At 36.8% G+C, this 22,271-nt stretch overlaps 1 protein-coding gene across 1 annotated transcript in view; it reads right to left on the bottom strand.

Annotated features, from left to right (window-relative positions):
• Nucleotides 1-3,040: 3,040 nt before the first annotated feature.
• Nucleotides 3,041-22,271, bottom strand: part of BMPR1A (bone morphogenetic protein receptor type 1A) — a 77,266-nt gene continuing 58,035 nt past the window's right edge. Inside the window, exons 4-13 of the mRNA XM_027895962.1 lie at nt 17,183-17,342; nt 15,296-15,398; nt 14,008-14,107; nt 13,127-13,226; nt 12,215-12,359; nt 11,303-11,495; nt 10,635-10,932; nt 9,725-9,900; nt 8,877-9,007; nt 3,041-7,800 (exon numbers count right to left, since the gene is read on the bottom strand). Coding sequence (XP_027751763.1) covers nt 7,675-7,800; nt 8,877-9,007; nt 9,725-9,900; nt 10,635-10,932; nt 11,303-11,495; nt 12,215-12,359; nt 13,127-13,226; nt 14,008-14,107; nt 15,296-15,398; nt 17,183-17,342 — 1,532 coding nt within the window. The 3' untranslated portion in view covers nt 3,041-7,674. The remainder of the gene's footprint in view (nt 7,801-8,876; nt 9,008-9,724; nt 9,901-10,634; nt 10,933-11,302; nt 11,496-12,214; nt 12,360-13,126; nt 13,227-14,007; nt 14,108-15,295; nt 15,399-17,182; nt 17,343-22,271) is intronic.

Raw genomic sequence — 22,271 nt, 5'->3', positions numbered from 1 at the left:
GGTGACCCAGATGTTTTTCTTACCAGTGCTCCTGCAATTACAGACTGTTCCACAATTAAATACAGATATTATAAATATAGATAGGTAGGTATTTGAAAACCCTGCTTTTTTTAAAGCTTTGACAGAAAGCTTCAACTGGAATGAAAACCATACCATAGCTAATTGGAAAAGGACATGATAGGTAGTAGACAGGACTTCTAAAGGTTTGATGTATTTGTACTTACCAGAATTTACTTTTGTCGAAGAATACAGGAGGCGAGTTCAGAGATCACTGACTCCAGAGTGAACAAAATGTTAATATAAAGATGTTTTCATATTTGTATTCTTCAAATATGTGCTTAAGTTAGCCACCTGCATATACACAGAAGACACACTTGACTGGAAGACTCATGTTCAGACTCTGAAGTAAAAAATTATTAAAAGTTAAAACATTCTACTGGCTGCATAAGCCAAGAGGACTGAATTCCTTCTCAAGCAACAAGATCATTGAGCTACTGAGCTGTGGTCGTGGTTTTTTCAAAGTAATCCACCAGATTTTTCACAAACTTCCACCTAAACCACTTCTTGCATTTTTTTGGGGGGTGGTGGTTGGTTTTTTTTCCTGTAAGATTAACACAGCCCCCATCACCATGACCTGGATTTCTAGGCAACGGACTAGAGGAATCAATTTAATGAAGATAATTTAAAACAGAGCTATTGGTCGGCTCAGTGGATTAACAGGGAAATTTCCAAACATAAAAAACAACCTGAAGCTGACCATAGGCATTGGGAAGAGTTGCTTGTAAAAGCAGATAAGTTGCTTCAGTTTCTCTCAGAGCAGAGCAATCAGAGTAACATGCCTGATGGCCACATGTGCTCACTCCAAGATACAGATACGTGTACTGTCAATTTGAGTCCTGTATTTAAAAAAAATAAGCTTCCAATTGCTTTTAGTTCTTCTGAGAAACCTGCCAGGAAACACTGCCAGTACTTCAAGTTTATGGATTTCCAGATCAAACCACTAAGCTTTGTAATAAGATAGAAAGTCATGCATCTTAATGACTTCATGGAATTATTTTGTTACTGAAACTTTTGCTGCTTTGTGAATGTCAGTATCTTATAGTACTTCACATTTTAAAATTAAAGGCTCCTCATGTTTTTTTCTTTTCCACTTCTAAGATGATCCCCTTACTTTACTCAAAATCCAACTACCAACGGTATCCTATAGAAGCAATTTTGCCTTCTACAGATCCATCAATGCCTGAATTCTACAGTCAGATTGATGTGAATTCATTCACACACCCACATCAAGCCAATCTCTGAAGCCCATGGAGGTCACCCCTCATGACCCAGCCTCAGGAGGTGGTCAGCTCAGAGTAGTGGTCCTCCCACAGCTCAGATTCACAGCTGACGTGGACTTGCTGCATTGACACCACTGAGAAAGACCAAAGTGGTGTTATGGGAAAAGCTGAAGATAAAGCTGCAGAAGGGATTAAGGAAATCAACGGAATTAAATCTGATCCTTTATCAAATTAGTGATACTTCTGCAATTTATTTAAAAGCTTGTGATTCAATTCACTAACTACTCAGTTTGCTTTTTGGTTTGCACACAAATACACACGTGGGCTGTTTAGACGTGTCACTAGACAGAGGTTTCAGTTCTTAGACACTGATGCAAGCTCAGCAGCAACATAATTTTATAGAGGTCAAAAATAACTATACATAAAGGATAACATTTTGATATTTATTATCAGCAGGCAGTAGAACTTATTTTCATTCTCCAATTTTTCCCAAAGGCTCTTCCTGTCTTTAGGACACAGCATCACCCTGTGGTTGTCTCATGAAACAACACAGGGGAGGAAAAACTGCTCCTTAAAACAAAGACAGGTGCAAATAGTTATCCCCACTCTTTTCATTACATCCTCCTGTAACGCCAATATAAAAATCCCAGTTTTAAATCCAACCACGATCAGTGTAATCAGCGTAGACATTCCACAATCTACACAATAGCCACAAACGTAGGAAAAAGGGTGACTTTGCCAAGACTGCAAGGAGACCAAAACTTTGAGTGCAGTCTAATTTCCTGGTATTAAGGAAAAAAGGTTTGAAACTACATTGGCTAGTCTTCCACTGTACTTTCCACAACTCTACTGTGAGCTTTTAACACTTGATTGTACAGGGGGAACAAATAAAGGTTTATAATTATCTTTATAATATAATGATATCAGTTTATATGATGTTCAGATATTAAAACTTTCCAGCTAATGTAAAAAACCATATTTAAACCTAAGATTACTCCTGATTAAAGGCAAAGAGAGAGCAGAAATTGATCTTGCTTCTTTCCTCCTTGCAAACTAAAACGAACTCTACAGAGAGCAGAAGCCGATACATTTCTGCAATGAGAAAACAAATTCTGACACTTGATATTAAATTGTGTACTCACAGGTGAGACATCCCCTTGACTGGTCTTCATTTGCTTGAATCATATAAACAGAGTAAATTTAGCAGGCTATGCAGAAGCACCTGCATAATTTTGCAACCAACAGTACGTAAGTATATTTAGCTCAAGTCTCTTCATCTGTGTATTACCACACAAAAAAGAATGTTGTACGCAGAGGGAACAAAACCCCATCACAAAATCCCCCATCCCTTTATTTTTTTCTCTTTTCACTTGATGAGCTTGAGGCAAATTTGTATGGGTAAAACCAACATGCAGTGAACTTGCACATGTTCAAATAAAATATTATTTAATTTTGACTTGCTTCTGGCCTTGCTCTAAGACAGGGATAAAATTCAGGAGAAGGAAACACTGGTTTTACTGTTGCGCCCAAATTTAGTGCAAGGACGAAAGAGCCTGAACTTACAAAGCACCAAATAATTCTGAACATGGTTGAATAATAAAAGTCATCATTAACAACTTATTCAAAGACTGTGGGGGGAAAAAACAAACCATAAACGAGGTGTTAAAAAGTAGGGAATTATTTAGTTACAGTATTATGATTTCCAAGTCAGTACATTTTTAAGGCAAAATCTTACGGTAACAAAACACATTACTAATGTGTACTAAAATAAGGTTATTTACTTAAAAATGATACATTGGACATAATCTGTGTACAGAACAAGCAATTCATGGTAAACTCAATAAGGCACCTTCTAAAGCAGATGCTGTACAAAATACATTAGTGTGTTACATTTTTATAGTATTCTACACTTCTGGCATATAACACACACAAGAGTGTGACCCTTTGTCTCGTTCCACTCTTCTTTCATTTTTTATTTACAACTTCTCTAGGTTAACTACAATGTTATTTTTTCTTCTTTGTATACAATATAGTACATTTCATTTCGGGCATGTCATGTCAGAGCACAAACGTCACTACATGATGTGGGCTTCTATAATCGCATTCAACGGCAGAACATCACAAAGCAACAATTACATTAGATTCGTCAAAAAATCAGAAGTTATGTGCATTCCACTTCTGCTGTACAACCAAGGCTAAGACACCGTGGCTCCACAAAGCACCATATCGTGCAACACTGCCAGCTGCTTTCAGACATCACCCCTACTTGGAATAAAGATTGTGGGCACAGGATAAAGACTTTTGACTCACAGGCACTGTCAGGAGAATGAGGAAGGGCTAAACCATTCTAGTATTTCACAGAAAATGAGCATGTAACTTCCCTTTAAAAATATCTGCAATAGCGAAAGAACGTTTTATAACTTTATATCTCTGCTTTTCAAACATTTTAGATCACTAAAATACAGTCTGTGAAGATAAAAGTCGAAGAAATGCATCCAAATGATTTGTTTTATAAACACATTCAAATGGTCATTTAGATCAAGATCTAACATTTTATTCTAGATGACTATGGATGTAACTTAAAATATTGATTTTACATTTTATTCAAGACCTCAAAAAAGACTGATTAAGAAAATAATTGGGGAAAAGAGATGAATATTGGGAAAACCGTATGTTTCTTGAGGAAAAATTTCATTAAATAAAACTCAGAATAAACTCAAAATGTAAGCCTACATTTTTCTGTAGGAATGTCAAGTTTCCTGGGGAATTTAGAAGTTAACTAGCGACACAAAAAGTTTCCTTTCAGTTGCTGTAACAATAAGAATTATAGAAGTGACTCAAAATATTTTCCATCTAAGGGAAATCACATGGAGCAAGTTAAATAAACACAAAAAAACCCTCCATATGAGTGTTTAAGAACTTCCAAGGCACAGTCTTGATAGTCCCCAAGGTATTTTTCACCCACTTGATATCTGCATTAAAAAAAAGAAAGAAATCACATTTGCCTGTCCTGGAGAACATTTTTTTGGATGACAAATGCTTTAAATTTTGACCAAGAAAATGAAATTAATCACAATCCAGCAGAAGAATCCTAATACCCTCCCTGACCTTAAAGGCTTCTGAACTCAACAGCAGTGCATAAAGCAACAACTTACCTTTAGAGTCTGCACTAATTGTGCTTAATTATGTAAAAATTAATGGGCTAGCTTTGAGCATATTTTTTTTTCCCAAATGACTGTTAAAATATCAGTACAGACACACTTAGGCTCCAAAGAGTGAATGCCTTAGCACAGAACACAGGCATGTGCTCAAGTACTTTATGCAACCACATACTTTAGTGTTAACATTTTGCTGGGTATCGGGGAATCAAGGAAGCTCCTGTTCAGGACTGTAAAAATGACACAGGCATGATAAATACCTTAGAGTATGAACCCAGTAACTGAAGTGCTGAAAAATTATGTTTAAGGCAAAAAGATTTTTCTCCTCTCAAAAAAACCATCTTTGCAGCAGTTGGCTCACTTGACAATCCATTTAGGTCCTAAGATGTCTAACCAAAGATCACCATCCTATTGCCTTGCAAATGCCTAAACAATGGCAAAGAAAACAAGGGGAAAATTACAAATTGTTCAAGTTCATGCTTCCAGCAGGGGTTTCCTGAAGACTTGGGAAAAATGAATTAAAAAAAATACACAAAACAAGTTTACAGCTAATAACGATGTGGTAACTCCTAAAAGAAGTGACAAAATATTTTAAAACGGAAGGGGTTAATTTAAACAGACCTCCATGCTTTGGAAGTTCTAAGCTAGCATGGTACCTACATCATCATTTTTTCTTTCTTATCAATAAAAATCCTAGAGAAGGAAAAAACAACAACAAAAAAGAAGCTTATCCCTTACTTTTTTTGGCTTATACCAAACATTTTCCATCTACCTGTGCAAAAATTATGCGCGAAGACACGATTCACTGTTTCAAAATCATCACATATTTCTTGGCAATGGACGGAGAAACTCTTTGTTTTAAAAGCCCTTTATCATGAGGATTGTGGCACATTGTCATATATCTCTTGCTGTTTTCAAATAAGTTAAAACCATGGTTGACACACCTATGAACTTCTCAGCCAGAATACATATTAATACTTAAAGGCATTACTAAACAAAAGTAATGACTTTATTTAAAAAAAAAAAAAAATGTCCCTCGAAATAGCTAGTTTTCTATAAAATACGTAGAACTGTTAAATAAAGTCTGTACATCACAATAGAAAATAAAAATACTGCAATCTTTTGCCTGACCATTTACATTATGGGAACTACAGGATTAAAACAAAAAAAGGTAACATGCTAGAAGGCTGTAATTGTTCACAAATCACATTAGTTCTGCATTACATTGTTTTCTATCACTTGTATTTTCAAGGGAAATTTAAACACGTATCAAAACAATCTCCATGTACATATTTTAAGACAACAAATAATCTGGCATAAATCAATCTGAAGTTTTAACATTTTTTCATCAATTTTAGTATTACTCTTAATTTTTTTTTTTCAAATCTTGACTATGGCATGTGTGTGTGTGCATGTATGTAATTGTACACATGTACCTAGAACTAGGTGTTCGTTGCCTTTTTTTTTTTTTTTACTAAAGCACAAAACACACTGTATAAATAACTTCCCTTTTTAAAGTTACCAAGAACAAGACTTACAGTACAAAGTTATAGGCACTTAAATTATCAAATAGATTCAATGATTCCAATACTGTGTGTGTTCGTTCTTCAGATGATTCACGCATTTGAAGCTTCAGCTTGAGTTATGGTACTACTTTCTAACTTCAAAGTAGAAGTGCCAAAGGAGTTATAAATCAGTGATTCTGCCTTACAGTAACCTCATGGAGGGTTCTGGCTTTTAATCAAGTTGTGGGGGTCAGTGACAAAAAGGAAGGAACTATTCCCGTGCAGGCCAAATAGTTGGCACAATAAGACCAAATTTTGCAATTATGCAACTTACTGTATATCTTCTTGAATTAATTTCAATGCCACTTCTCCCAAATGTCCTTAACTGGAACTTAAAAGTTCAAGAGATTTACCTTGTCTCAAATCTTGACTTTTGTAACTGTCCACTAAGTGGCCCACAGATGAGACCTCCTGTGTTTAAAACCTCAGGGCAACCAGCTCAAAATCTTCTGCACCTTGTGGATCTTCAACAGTTCACGTGCTCAGTTCTCCTGGTCCTGACCTTTACTGTATTCTCTAATCCTCTGGGCACCCAGTGCTTCCTGCCTTCCCTCTCTTGTGTCTGTAAAACAAACTTGTTCACAAGCCTTTCAAAGCTTATCTCCTGCCTAGTTTTGCCAAATGATAGAAAAGCACATTCCCACAGCTGACAAATCCCCTCCTTTGTGGAAAAGAGTTCAGAGCGTGACACACACCTGTCAGTGAGTCCCAATAAAGTAGAAAAATCAAAACACACCATTAATCGTCTTTTTGCTAAGATGTAAAGTATTCTATGGCAAAAATGCTGGTTGCATGTGGCATTCTGGAAAAAAAAATGCAAAATTTCATAGTCATCCAATTAAGGAGCTCACTAGACCAGAAGTGAGACGACCAAGGCAGGCTGCACCTCAGGAGAGATTGTTTCAAGCTCTTTACAGACTTAGGTAGGCACTCCTGAACTGATTAAGGTTCACATTTTTGCAGTTCTCGTTGTGACATAAACAAAAACAGAAATAAAATTAAAACTAAGATTTCAGAAGATAACTTAATGGCAAAGTTTCTGTAGCAAATTTCTCATTGTAGAGCCACAAAATGCATGGAACCCTGATCATAAAACTTTGTTCATTTAAATGGTTTCTTTATATAATCCAAATGACAGCAAAATAATCCTGGCACACACATAAAGGCATAAGGAACTTTTAAACTGAGTAGTATCACAGATAGATTCATAACCTACAGGCTGTTTCACGAAAACTTGGTATGGGTTGACTAGGTTTTATCAGGTAGAAGGCAAAAAAAAAAAAAAAAAAAAAAGCTTATATTCTCCATCTCTGTTGAATCCATATAGCTTGTTAGGCTTTCACAGAAAGCACTGTAATCTGAACATTCAATTCAGTACCCAGAGTTTTACTGGAGACTCACTAAGTATGACTGAAGTCTCAATGCAGCTCAAACCCAAACAAACCGTGTATTCTATCAAGGCTGTCCATATCCGTAGCATGTAGTGTGTGGAGGCTCTCAGCATTACGGTCTATGAAGTACTGAAAGACTTGATTAGCAGCCTGTAGAAGTGTGCTGAGAAAATACACTGAATCTCAGTTATTTCCTCTTTCCTATTTCTATCTTCCTCACCCACATCTGAGTGAGAAGATTTAGGAGTCCAGCTTTGCTCTCCAAAGTCCGTTTCCTACGTCAAATCTTTACATCTTGTGACTCCACCATCTTGGCAAGTGTCTTCTTGATCCTCAAGGCAGTGAGCCTTGAGGCAGGATTATGAGCCCAGCATTCAGACATCAGCTTCAGTATTGCTCTTAGACACTGTAAAATGAAAAACAGAAGACCAGTAGTGTAACAACTGCCTGATCTGAGGTGTATCATTTTGGTTCTCTATCAAGGACAAATTATAGGACTCTTAAGTCCAAATGTGCAACATTTGCCGCAAAACTGTTGGTAGAAAACTATTATAAACAGGTCTACTGAAAAAAATCCAGACCCAACATCCACATGTCAATCCTTCTTTTCCCTCCCCTTCACAGCCTATTATTTTCAGTAGCTGGAACTAAGAAAAGCGTTGATTTAATTTCCCAGAGATGCATTATCGAAACTTCTCATTACAACTCAAGAACAGTGATATAAAAATGGCAGTAATAAAAAATATCCACTTTTATGTCAGAAAAACTGTAGAGAATTTTTTCATTGAAAATGAAGATGTGACAACAGTTCTTTCAGTAGTCAAAAAAACCCAAACAAACAAACAAAAAAACCCCACCCAAAACACAACAACAAAAAACCAAAGTGGGAATTCCTAGAAGAAATCAAGGACTTTAGGGAAAAATGGATATGGCATATTGAACTTGCTAATGTGAAATAGTTGTGTTATTTACTGTGTTCAAAGTGTGGACCTTTAAAAACACATCTAAAATGAAAATATTTTTAGTTACATTACAGCCTGTCTTGGAATGTAACAGTAAAAAAGGGAAAAAAAAAAAAAAAAAGAAAAGAGGAAATCCACAAAGGAATTGCTTCATACTCCATGAAATGCCTTCCGCCACAAACCAATATGCAATATACATTAAGATTAATAAACTATAACTTCTTTTAATTTTTATCTCCAATCAACTCTGAACTTAATCCAACCCAAGTAGAGCAGCATTCATACACTTGGATGCTGCTTAAGGGTATCTTCCTCTCAGATACTGAAAAGATACATTAAAAATTCAGTCTTTTGAATTGATTTCAAGCTTATCTTTCTCCTACTGGTGCTGTGAGGTGCTCGAAGTATCAGAATTTTTGAATGTAGTCCCTATTTCACAATGTTTTAATATTTACTAAACTAAAATACCCCTTCCCATTAAGGAACAAGCTGAACCAGCTGTCCCTTTCCCCACACTCACTTCATCACTGTTCCATCTGTTTGACACGACGGGGCGCAGGCGTTTGACACACACCACTTCTCTCATGTCCTCATAGGATGGATCATTTGGCACCATGTCATAATATGGCAACTGATACTCTTCAACAATACCTGGAGAGAATTGTGAAAGATCAAGAACCATTAAAATAAATAAATCTACGTATCTACTCTCAGATGTCCTTAGCCAGGAGCAAACATTAACTCAACTTCGTGCAGAGTCAAAACAACCACATTGTTTTACTAGGATAAAAATCTGAAATTTTCACTGTAACAATCAGACATTCCTTATAAAAGCTCCAATATTATGTTCATTAACTTTAATTGGTACAACAATTCCTTGAAGTGCCTTTGACTTTGATACCCAGTGAAGAATTTGGCTTCTTCTAATCTACTACTTGCTACAAAAAAGCACAGAGAAAGCATAAGATGGAAGAAGAACACAGGTTAAGAACTGTAAGGATGCAAAAACAGGAGTGAAAGAAAAGCCAGGATGAGTCACAAAAGTATGTGTCAGGAGAAAACTGAATGACATCAGAAACGCAAGAAAGAATAATGTCTGATCAATTACAGAAAGGGTAATATTTTATCAATTTCACAGGGGTGAAATACATCTGCATCCCACTATTTCTCCCAAATCAGGCACTTTGTAACAATCAAAAAGGTTGAGTTCAGTGATTTTCTAGCTGTTCTCTGGACAGACTATTACTGCTGATTTTACAGAACACAATCCTCATGATGAAACAAGCTTGTTATATTATTTCCCGTCAAAGCACGGTTGAGGTGACAGAAGGGCCTGGTAGATTCTACGTAGAATACTTCAAAGTTTACCTCCTGTGACACAGCGCCGAGCCATTTCCCAAATGATCAGCCCAAAACTGTAGATGTCAGCCATGATGTAGGGCTGGAAATGGTTTTTATTCAGGCTTTCATCCAGGACTTCCGGAGCCATGTAACGTTTTGTTCCCACTCTCGTATTCAAGGGAACATCAACTTCATTTGTGTCACTGTATGAAAATATTAGGAAATTAGTGAATTGGGGACTATTACAAGACAAGATATGAGATCTCGTATGATGCAATCACTAAACTGCCAAGCTCCCATATATAAATAAAATTTTCTCTTTTATTTCCCTCTCAATACTCTCAATACATTGTACTTCCCTGAAAGAGATTATCCAGTAAAATCATAATGACTATGGTAGTTGACAGTTTACTGTTACTTTTGCCTGACATTGAAAACATACAAAAAATTCATTAAAAACCAGTATAAAGATGAATATATTTGGTAACAACTTGCAAGGGCTTATGCTTTCTTTTAGGCTCTATTGGAATCAAATACTTGGAAATATAAAGTATTTAATACTACTATTACAGTATCACTTCTTCAATTAAATTTCAACTCCTTTTACAATGTTCAAATTTTTTATCTAAGAATTTGTAATGAAACTTCATTAAAGCAATTACAATAAAAGGTCAGTTTTGAATAACAGATTAGGTGGTCTCCTCTTTCCTCTACAAAACTTATTTTCCATAAGAAGAGTATTTCAATTGTTCTCTTAACAATCTATTTTCATCATGATGCCTACCAGCATTCAAGAACATTTTACTCTCAAAACTGAAGAAAAACCCCAAAAGCATGCAAACAAATGATTCCATCTTCCTTTTAAACTGAGCATCTGGTGCGTTAAATTAAAAAATTACACAAACGCTTGCCCCTTACAGAGGATTTGTTCATCTACCTGTTAAACTTGACTGCAAGACCCAAGTCCGCAATGCAGCAGGTTCCGTTTTTCTTTATGAGGATGTTTTTACTCTTCAGGTCCCTGTGTGCAATTGCAGGCTTGCCCTGTGTCCCATAAATTTCCGTGTGTAGATGGCACAGCCCACATGCAGCAGAATAAGCCAGTTTGAGGAGAGCCCTGTTGTCCAGCGTTGTGCACTTCAGGAAATCATACAGCGATCCGTTTTCATGGTAATCTGTAATCAAGTAAAGCTGAGTCCAGGAGCCAGTGCCTTTAATATCTGCAGCTATGAAACCTGTGAAGCACAGAAACAAAATTACTATTTATTTGTACTTAAATTTTTAATGCAGCAGATTCAGTAATAATTCCCAAAGCTGTACTGTCTTGTACTGTATCAGAGGATACGCGCCCCCCTTATGAAAACTGACAATGCAGAAGTTCTGATTCTAACTGTACATGAGATTACCACTCCACTCTTCCAGCAAAGACACTGCAGACATGTTTTCAACCAAGAGCAGCAAGATTCTGCCCTTTCAATAATATTTTATTAGCACATATTATTCCACAAAAACTGCCACAGACCCCTCAAGCCACTCCCTAAGAACTCCTCCTGCTCCTGCCTCACACAAGCCCTCCAGGAGCCAAACAATGCACTGTTTGCTTACCAAGGATGTTTTCGTGACGCATTAAAACAGTTTGGTAAATCTCTGTTTCTCGGAACCAACTGGCTTCTTCTGTGGTGAAAAACACTTTGACTGCCACTTTTTCACCCCTCCATTTGCCCATCCACACTTCACCATACCGTCCTTTTCCAACTTGCCTCACCATCTGAATTTGTTTGGCAATAGTGCGCTGAACCTAAAGAAGATTTAAAAAATTTAAAAAAAGGAGGAAGAGGGTTTAAGGCAGAGGAAGGAAACCCAGCAGTTAACCAAGAATACCTAGCCAAGCTGCTTGTCAAGTTTGGATTGCTATGAATTTTGTTCCTATTCTAAGATTTGTTCTATGAAATTTTCCACAATTCCAGCACCTCACCACCCTAATAGTGAAGAACCTTTTCCTAATATCCAATCTAAACCTACTCCCTTTGAGTTAAAAGCCATTTCCTGTTGTCTGTCACAACATCTCCTTGTAAAAAGTCCCTCTCTGGCTTTCTTGTAGGTCTCTTTAGGTACTGAAAGGCTGCTAAGGTCTCTCCAAAGACTTTTATCAGTCAATAAAAGCAAGTCTATTTTATTAGTCAGTAGACACTAAGAAATAAAATCTCTGAGTTCACTCAATCTGGTACTTGGATTAGCTGTTTCTTGTATTTGATCTTAATGTTTGTAGGCTCTAAGTTTCCTTTAAATTTTGCTGCTGCCAACAGATTATCTAATTCTGCACTTCATTTTATTTAATTATGTGGAGACGAGCTTTAAACATGCTCAGTTTGTACTTCATTTTTCATAATAATTGCATATAAAACATTAACATTCTGTATGGATAAGCTGCTGGGTTCTGGGCATTGGATACAAACCAAACTTAGTATGTGATGGAGAGAAATTCAGAGAAGAAAAAAATCTTAGTTTATAACTTACCAACAACGGTAATCCTGATCCACTCCCAGAACTCTGTGACTGGTCAATAAGGTCTTTTAATGACTCCCCAGCTGGAATAAATGCTTCATCTTGTTCCAGGTCACGATTATAACAGTGCCTCTTTGCCATGGACTTACAGTAATGCCTGCAAAAGTTAACAGGAGTTAAACTGAACTCCAAAACACTCTTCAAAATACGTAACAAATTGATCTAGGAAAGGAGCTATTTAAATGTATAAGTCTTCTAAAAGGAAAAAAAGAGAATCAGATTTTGCTGTATCTTTTTTCTCCCTGAAATGTACTTACGTAGCCTTTTCATATTCAGAAGTTGTTGTAAAGCATGTACAGGCACACCAGTTGATTATGAGTCAGGTGGAAAACCAGCACTTTAATAGTCAGCTCACAGCCCGTGTGCCTAGCATAACATCCCTTGATTTTGGTTTAAACTAACAGACTGGACCTCGAACAGTGGCAGATGAGGCTGACATAAACCTTTCCTCTGAAATTTCTAGAACAATGACCACCTCCAGCACAGGGCTGGAGCTGACAGAGGCACCTGAACGAACTGCCTTAACTCAGCTGGTCAATTATTTAGTTTTGAAACACAGTAGAAAAAACAGAATCTCCAAAGCAGACGGAATTAACTGTCAAAAGCGACCAAAGTTATGAGAAGCTCAGGAAGTTGCACATACTTTGTAGCCAGAGGAAAGGATCAAATTCACTTCAAATTCTCTGCTGTGAACATTTTGTTTTACCTAGCAATGCAAACTGCTACCCACAGAAATGTGACATTAAATTATGATGGTTTCCAAGTTACATATGAGCAACTGAGTACATTTACAAAACAACTGTTCTGTTTACACTCGATTTGCAAAATTAAAATTTTTGCCAATAAAGAAAGTCCTTTCCTTACTTGTAACAAAAGCAGCTAAATAAGATGACCATGACAATTATGCAGACTGCCATAGAAATCAACACTGCCATCCAACGGATGCTGCCATCGAAAAGTCCATCTATTTGACAGAAAAGAGAAAGAGAAAAATAAGGTACAGTTTCCAAAGTCTATAAATTAAACATATATTGTAAACAGCTTATTTAGGTATACTTTCATATACTGTGTATCAAAGTAAGTATTGACACCAGAAAAGCAGAGAATTTCATTTGGATGACAACAACAACAAAAGGATTTAACTTGACATTATGGAATTGTTGACTCCTGTCTAGTTCTTAGAAACAGGAAGATTTAGAGCAGTTAAGATTCCAAGAAGGTATAAAGCAACAGTTAAACCAGTTCGACTTGCCTAGCAATGAATGACTAAGCGCATGAAAACAGACTATTTTCACTGGGAACAACAGAAAGAAGAGAATAAATTTACAGTACAGAACAGAAAACAATACCAGAATACTTTTTTATGATACATTCATAACAGCAAATGCACAGCAGAGATTAGAAAAAACATTTTAAAAAAAGAACAGATTGTGGAACCAAAATAAAACCAGATCAAGAGATTGCATGCAGATCAAGGTATGAGCACACTAAGAAAGAGACTAAAAATACCACGAGTGACTGATGAAGGAAAAGATTAACTTGAGAGTGGCAAAAAAGGAAAAGTGAAAACAGAGGATGATGTATAATACAGAGTTTAACATAAAAAATTATTTAGTCCAGAAAAAGCAGATCAGTGCGATACTGTAATTACATTTTCTCCTTATTTTTAGCCACTGATTAGGAAGAACAGAATCTACATAGATAGCAATCATTAGCAGCAGCATGAACATAATAGGATTGTTCACCTGTGCTATCCAGAGGTGGTAAGGTTGGTTGTAAATCCTGATTGCAGAAATCGGTACGGCAGCACTCAATCGTCCGACGTAACTGTGCTTTGGGGGAGTCCTGTGCAAGGAGAACGAATTAATGCTCACATTTTGAAGATAAAACGTGGACAGGTGGTGCTATGGCTACAACATAGCACAGACAATCTTTTATTTAAAAAACACTTCAACCACACCATTTAACATATGAGGATCACCTCGCAGTGGCAGACAAGCATCATGTAATCTCTTTAAGTGCATACATTTGATGCTGGTTTTTTTTATATTTCATGAGATTTTTTCTACTTGGTGAACAGAAATAGATGGTTTCTACTTAAGATGCTATTTCATAAATTGTAAAATTTTTAAGGTTAGTTAAAACCACTTTAGAAGTTTTTCTCTTGTACCCATCATAGCAGCACCGTTTGCTTTAAAAACATATTCAGAACATATTAAAGATGAAGGGGCATGAAAATTAAACTGAAAGTAAGGCACTAACATAAAACCAAGAACAGTTTCAGGAGGTCATTGTGATACCTCAGGTCTGATTTGCAGTAACCCAAAACACAGCAATAACTGAAGTCACCAGTGCTTCCAAAAAGCAGTGCTACTGACAGCTGTGTTATACAGAAACTCAAGCCCTAGAGATTTAAACATTTAAAATTATCCAAAACAGTGATAGCACCGAAGTGGGCAGTGAGAGTGGCTTAGTGAGCTCTGCTTCCAGCTTAGTACCCTCGGATGAATCCCATCTGGCCCCACTGGCAGCAGTGGGGCCTCCTTCACTAACTACTTCCTCCAGGATTGCAGGGGCTCTGTTCTGCTCCCCACCCCTGCCTACCAGCTCACAGGGCTGGCTGCCCTGAGGATAACTGGTCTTACTGTTGATGGCTGAGGCAAAGGCATGAAGTACCTCAGCCTTTTTCTCATCCTTGGTTACAGTTTTCCCTTCTGCATCCAACAAAGGATGGAGATTTTCCTTGCGCCTGTTTTTTGTTGTTGATGTATTTATGAAAACACTTTTTACTATCTTTCAAAGAGTTTCTTCTGCAGAGAACTCTAACAAGCTATGATTCTATTCCAATCTTTGCTCAAACACCTTTAAAAGCGTCCTTTCTGCCTATTTGGTCCTGTTCTTCTCAGTGGTAAACAGCAACGTGCAAAATTCTACAACTGCAGTTGTAAACTACAGAAATTTAAACTGCTTATGCAGTTTCCCTATATAAGCTCCATGGAGATCTTATATTTTAATGCTATTTCATTCTTTTACCTTGCACTGGAAGTCTGAACCTTCATACTTCATGCAGCCAGAAGCAAGCGTGGGTTCTCCATGTTCATCTTCCTCAATGATAGCAAAGCAATGCCCGTTAGTTCTGGAATAAACATATCACTTGTGCTTTACCAGCATGTTGGTTGTTTAATATGCACCATTAGTCAACCATGAATCCATTAAGAATACTAGAAAAAAAAAAAATCTAGAAAAATTCTTCTTTAACACAGTGGCTACCAGCAGGTTTGAGAACAAGAGACCCCCACAGGATTCTCAAACAGAACATACAGGGATGCTTTCTCACCAATACTCTGTTTTCTGCTTCCTCACCCCTCTTCAAGACTGTTCATATCCAACCACAGACACCCAGAACTGAGGGGATAGAAAAGCAGACTAAAAAAAAAAGCTTACTGACACAATTTTAGAGGTTAAAAAAACCCTCACTCATGTCTGTTTTGAAACTGCAATGATAAACTCTCGAAGAGAAGTCACAGTATGTGGGTGGTGGCTGTTTCAAGGTCTATAGCACAGCCAGCCTTTTCCCACATAAGCTCTCTCAAATATTCAGCCTTTAGGGCAAAACAAACAAAGCTCCAAACCCACTTTTTAAAATTGACAGTAAAAAATTAATTACATTCTTAAAAAAAAAAAAAAAAGGCCCTTAAATTCCTCACTATCTCGTTACACATTGCTTTGACTTCCATACTACCTGAAAATGTCAACAATATCTGTAAGGAATCCCAAACCAAACTGCAATGCTAGGTCTGTGATTTCAATGCATGTAGAAGTAAAATTTGAGTAAATCAAAGTTCATTCATTCCCTTAATAAGGAAAACAAATCTAGAAATAATTTTGTCTTTACCACAAACTATTTAAATGAATTTAAAGAGATGCAAATTTGGGAAGTAAAATGCCATGAAATACCCTGTAGATGGACACTGCATAAACGTCATTAACTAACAGCTTTATTATCAGCATAATGACATAGTCACCAATTCAGACAAAACATTAGTAAAGCCTATACTGACTGCATACACTAGAGGGCAATAAAAACCAATAAATAAATACCAAAGGATTTGAAAACAATACTAAAACATTTTCTCGGTGCAAAATTATTTCTGTAAGATACTACCCGTGTTTACATTTAAAAACACAGTAGTGTTTATTCTACCTCCTTGGGTTCCACAAAAACTGCCAAGTGACAGCTTTAGAGTGGCTGAACACTACCTGTTAAAGTGAAGACTCCAATTACTGTAGCAAGTAACATGTTTTCTACTGTGTATATTAATGCTTAGGGCAGAAAACAGAACGGCCTTAAGCATGAACTGCAAACGAAGGGAAAGGGAAAACCAAGGACATTTTATGATATGAAAAATACCTTAAGGAAGCATATAATCAGTGCATGAGTCTGTTACGATTCTTATGCCTGTCAAAGATGAAACTTCCCTCCTGTCCCTACATGTTCACAGGCTTTTCTTTTTATACCCCTGCCTTTCCTTCATAGTCTATAACTAAAGAACACGTAACTAGAATTCTCAGTACACGGTTGTGCTGTGTAGGGGAAAAAAGCAGCAAATAGGTTTGGGTCACTGCATACTCACCCAGTTATAAAATACTACAGGTTACTTACTCAGTCCTTACAAGCAGTTGCTGGGGTGAAATCACTGCCTGCAAATGGTTCTAAGTTACGGTGAAAACTGTATTGTTTACATAGAGATGACCATGGGTTTTGGCACTTGGCTCTTCACAGAACCAGTGAGTGTCTAATCAATTATGGTCAAATCACCTGAGAGAACCTTGGTCAGCACTCCAGAGGGAAATTTGCTCTCTGCAAAGCCAAAACGAGCCTCTTCAAAGAGCCTTTCTAAGCCTCAAGGCAATACTCACATGCATGTGTTATTAATAGCATCATCTGGACAATGTCCCGAGCAGTAGCACTTCAGAAAAGGTAAGGTGTCCTCTGGAGCAAGTGTGACTCCGTTTGCTTGTTTCTTTTGGTCAGAATTTGTCTTCATTCCTGTGCCATGAAGCATGTCTAGATTTTGACCTGCACATTAAAAAAAATAAAGTATTTCTGCATCTTTCTGCTAACTGCTCAAGACTTTTACAGGCAAAATATGACAACAGAATAATTATACTAATAAATAATTGAACTATGCAAGACACAAGAACTTCCTCTCCCAAGATTATGACAGAGTTAACAATTTTATTCTAGAAATACCTAGCTCGAATATTTTTTTACCTTCACAGCAGATTTTCTACCCTAATAAGTATGAAAAGCAAGATCTTTTCCCGTTTTAAGGTGGGGCAGAAAAGTAGTGATGTAACTGGTTAGAATTTTCTGAAGAAAGCCTTTCTCATTCAAGTATTTAGAAAACCAAAATGCTGACTGCTTGATAACCACAACAAGAATAATTTTATGCATGACTGAACGTACTTAATATGCAATTTTCTAATTTTCTGAACTGAAGTAATTTTTTATGGATTCAGAGTCTCATAGAAGAGCAGTAATAACTCCAAAATCTCTTCGGTTTTTTTGATCTCTGTATGCATTAGGACTTCAAAACACAGCTAGAGTAAATCTTGTTTGCAAATTAAATTTTGGTAAATGACATGAACATCCATACAGACGAGCTTTCACAAAATAGAAACAGGGCTATGTTATGTTCCAAGTAGCCCTCAGTTTCTCAACAGTAGGAGAGTTAAGCATCATTTGTCCTTGTTCATATTATTAATGTGCTTTGGTGAATGTAGGCATTCAGAAGAAAACATCCACCTATTTTCTTCTTAGTGAAAAACAGCCAGAAAAAAAAAATTAGGAACATAATCTGCCCCATTTGGAATATGCTTTGTGATCACCTATGAGATGAGAACATCTTCATCTGTCTCCTCCAGCTTTATCATACATAATTTTACCAACAGCAAATCTCTTTCTGTCCACCAGCTGACAGTATTGTTGGCTCCAAGTCCTCAAGGTATTAACCAAACACAGACAGAAGAGCTGTGAACAAACTATCACCTGCTCAGATACAGTTTACAGCAAGTCTCTGTGCAAGGCTCAGTGTGCAAAGTAAGACAACACCAATTAGGACCAACAGAAGCTTTTACAAATTCAGTTACTATCCTCAATACTTCTCAAAAATAATTTACAATAAAAATCTCAATTTACCTAAGGAGGAAAAAAAAAAACAACCAAAAAAAACCAAACAAAACCATGTTCTCTTGGAACACATTCTTGTGGCTTCCTGTCAAACCTACCAAACCCTGGCTGCAGAGAGATGAGAACATCAGTCTCCTGTTGTACCTTGCTTGAAATGTGCAGAAAAACTTGATTAAAATCCTGTGCAGTTACAACCCTCTGTATGTCTCTACAGTAACATCCACTATGTCATTCAGACAAATGTGAGATAAAATGTGATCTTACTGTTCTGAAAATAGCAGATTTGCTTATCTGATTAATGCAGCTCACCTAGTGCACAGTCCTGTTTCAGCCAGGTAATGAAACTGCTTTTTTTGGATACAAATAAGAGAATATGCTAAGAAAGTACAACACCATCTACCATTTGAGTTTCTCACATCACTTAGTCACGTTTTATTTGAAATGTGGTTGTCCAACAGTACTTCAATAATGCCACAGTTAAACAGTCCTGATACGTACAGAACTGTTAACACGAAACAAGGTCCAGTGCTACAATAACTGAGGTCTGAGCATTAGGTATTTCTGATTTAACCAAGAGAAATTCTGCACAACTGAAATAGCTCCTCCACCTGTCCCCTCACTCTTTCTACACACTTCTTCCCAGCATAAACTGAAAGCTCATTTTAATACCATGCTACAGATGTTGCACAACATTTCACATTCACATTTAAGAGATCCTTACCTGCGCAGAGAACAGGTAATTATACTTCAATTTTAAAGGAAAAGCCACTGCATATGTGCAAATATTGTCTGTCTTTCTTCCTTGTTTTGTTGAATGACTAAGGTATCTTTCCCAATTAATGTTATAAAACCCCCCTTACCTTCAGGGACATTCCACATGTTAGAAGTCTAAATGTTTTGTGATCTATGTCTCATTAGTCAGTCATCCACCTTCCTACTCTGATCACTGAATGCAATGTTTTTTCAATTTCTTAGAAAAGAAATCAAGGAACCCTTAAAACATGGCTTCTTCTAGCTCATTTCTGAAATGCTCACTTCTGAAATGCTCACTTCTCTCATTTCTTCTCGCTCACTTCAGAAAGCAGTTTTTAATCACCTCCACCTATATATTATACCTTACTGTACCCTTTACTGCAGTACTAAAATTCATCCTCAGCACTTCCAGACACATTAATGTCCACCCTAAAGTCACCAGGCATGGGGAGGGGAGATGAACATGGAAAGACTTGGCTTCCATGCACTTAAGAGGGCAGCAGAAGGTCCTGGAATCACAGGATGCTTCATTGCAGTTTTCCTGGTCAATACATACTGGGTAAATGAACAAGACTGAACTAAGGATGAGCCTAAACAACATTTTGCTCTGAGAACCACCTGACCCTCTTGCACCTTCTTGCTCTCATCATCTCCCCACTCCCAGAGCTCCTCCACCTCTCAAACATTCACACTGCTGTATCTTCCTCCTGGGAGCGTGACAGTGGAAGGGAGGATCACATTTTAGGGATCTTGTGACACTACACTACCTGATGACGTAATTAATGTCTTCTTTTCAATGACACATGCAGCTGTCACTGTGCAGTACAGCTAAGAAATACACAGACACAAATCTCAAAAGTGTAAGAGCTGTGCATTTATAGCTTCAAAAGAATAAAAGTCTGCCTTGAAATACAGTACTTGGAGACCTCAGGCCCAGCAAAGCTTCTTTCTCCACTATCTGCATTCACTGTAGATTCCCAGAAGTGTGAACAACTGCTAAAGACAGGACAACATTTAAATGGCTTACTGTTTAAAATTCAACTAGATTTTAATAACATAAATGCAATTTTTTAAAAAGTTAATAATAAGTTGTTAAAATAGGACAATGCCTGCCAATGCATCATATCCAGCCCTTGATCAAAATATAAATTATTCAAAGCACTACTTCTTCCAATCACAGAAAATAAGTTAGACTATAAAATGGATTTCAAAGAAGCACAGGATATTAAAAATTCCACTTGGTTAGAAATCTAAGTCTACTTGAAAGCATGGCTTCAAATACAAATATTAACGTGGATAAGTCTTTAAAACACACTGTGCGTGACACCGAGGTGTTTCTAACCACTAAAATCTGAGCTAACCTGGTTGTAGCTCAATGCCAAGATACATGGATAATTTCATTAAGTCTTCTGATCTAAGAAAAGATTTGTGTAACCCAAAAAACCCCCCCAGCTCTATTAAGAAATTCAGAGACAGCAGTAAATGAAAGAAGACAAATACAAAAGCTAAATTATGCCTACAGTTTGTAACTTAACTGTATCCACTCTTCCTCCACAAATACAGCTGCAATGTGGCCATGAGCAGTCAAGTTGTTCGACAGCTTTCTGAATTTTTAATGTAGATGTTGCCCGTAAAAACATTTTTATTCCAGAGTACACAATCCTTAAAAGGGATTTTTCTCAGCAGAACTACAGTACGAGCGGCATTTCTTTGTAGCTATTCCGATCTAGGCTTGTCAACTCCAAGAAATTCAGTATTTAAATAAGAATGTCAGAAGACCACCTTCACCTGCCCTCCTGCTGGTGCTATTGCTGTTTGCTGGGGCCAGCTCAGGGCTCACCCACACTGGGCTCTCCTCAAAGATGGAATTGTACCAACACTCTTTATGTCAGATAAGCCTTCCTTATGAGAAAGGACATACCTTGAAAATTTTATGTGGTGGTTTTGAGTTCCTTTTTCTTGCTTTAGGATGCACACACTGCAAAATTATCCACTCCGCATTCACCTATCACAAACTTCCACAATGATTTCACATGTTCTGCTATGTGAATTAAACTTGGTACAACTGATACAAATTAAGTACAATACTAGTACTCGCCCTTAAAAGACAAAATTATTAAAAAAAAAATTCAGAAAAACTGTATGAGTGCAAAGAAAGTATCTTAAATGCTTCGATGAGCTCTGTGTCTTGTATTTTAAGTTTAATTCTACCTATAGTATTTTTTTATATATCAGGGCTGTGATCTGCAAAGACCAGGCGTGTTAGAGGTAGCTCCTCCAGCAGAACTGGTTCCTAAAAATCACGGCATGTTCCCAGACTACTTGTTTAAAACCTCTCTCCTTCCCTCCAGCTCTGCCAGGAGCTACACCAGTGCTCAACACAGACAGGCAGCCCCTGCCTCCTTACCCTCCCAACCAGCAATCCCCAGCCTCTGTTCCCACTTCTCTTCCCCCAAAAAGTCACTTCTCAAGACAACTACTCTGTTCTTACATATTCAGTATAAAAGCCAGAGACATGAAAATTTTGTGTATTTTACTTAAAAAAAAAGTACACTGTATTCTAATTTAAGTTAAATGGCCTTTTAAAGAATAAAGTTACTTAAAAGTAAAGGTGAAATTATAATAAAGAAATAGATCAACTTTTAATAATCCCTTAGAAGGACTTTAATTAGACAAATACTGAAGAACACGTTTGCTGCCCATATTTTAAAGACAGATGAGGTCATTAATTGGGGAAATCACCAGTAAACAGAATGATACTGTCTTCAAGTAATGAATCAGCTACAGACAACTCGAAGTTCATTCTACAGATTTTAGAATATTTTATTTCAGATTAGTTTATATATTAAATTCAGAAACTATTTCACCTGAAATGGAAAAAATGCATAAAGGTTTTAAAATTTATTAATTTTATCTATATCAAATATCTGAATAAAAGGAATTAGAGCAGTGAAATCAAACCTCAACAGATTTTTTTTTTCAGTTCCCTAATGAACAGTGGCAACTTTAAGGCCATTTTAATATTAATATCGGAACTAATTATTTTTAAATTTAACTTTTAAT

The sequence above is a fragment of the Empidonax traillii genome, unplaced genomic scaffold (assembly GCF_003031625.1).
Source record: "Empidonax traillii isolate 1590-97213 ecotype Southwest subspecies unplaced genomic scaffold, ASM303162v1 scaffold475:size860808, whole genome shotgun sequence".
Taxonomy (NCBI): domain Eukaryota; kingdom Metazoa; phylum Chordata; class Aves; order Passeriformes; family Tyrannidae; genus Empidonax; species Empidonax traillii.
This window is presented reverse-complemented; position numbering and strand designations above follow the sequence as displayed.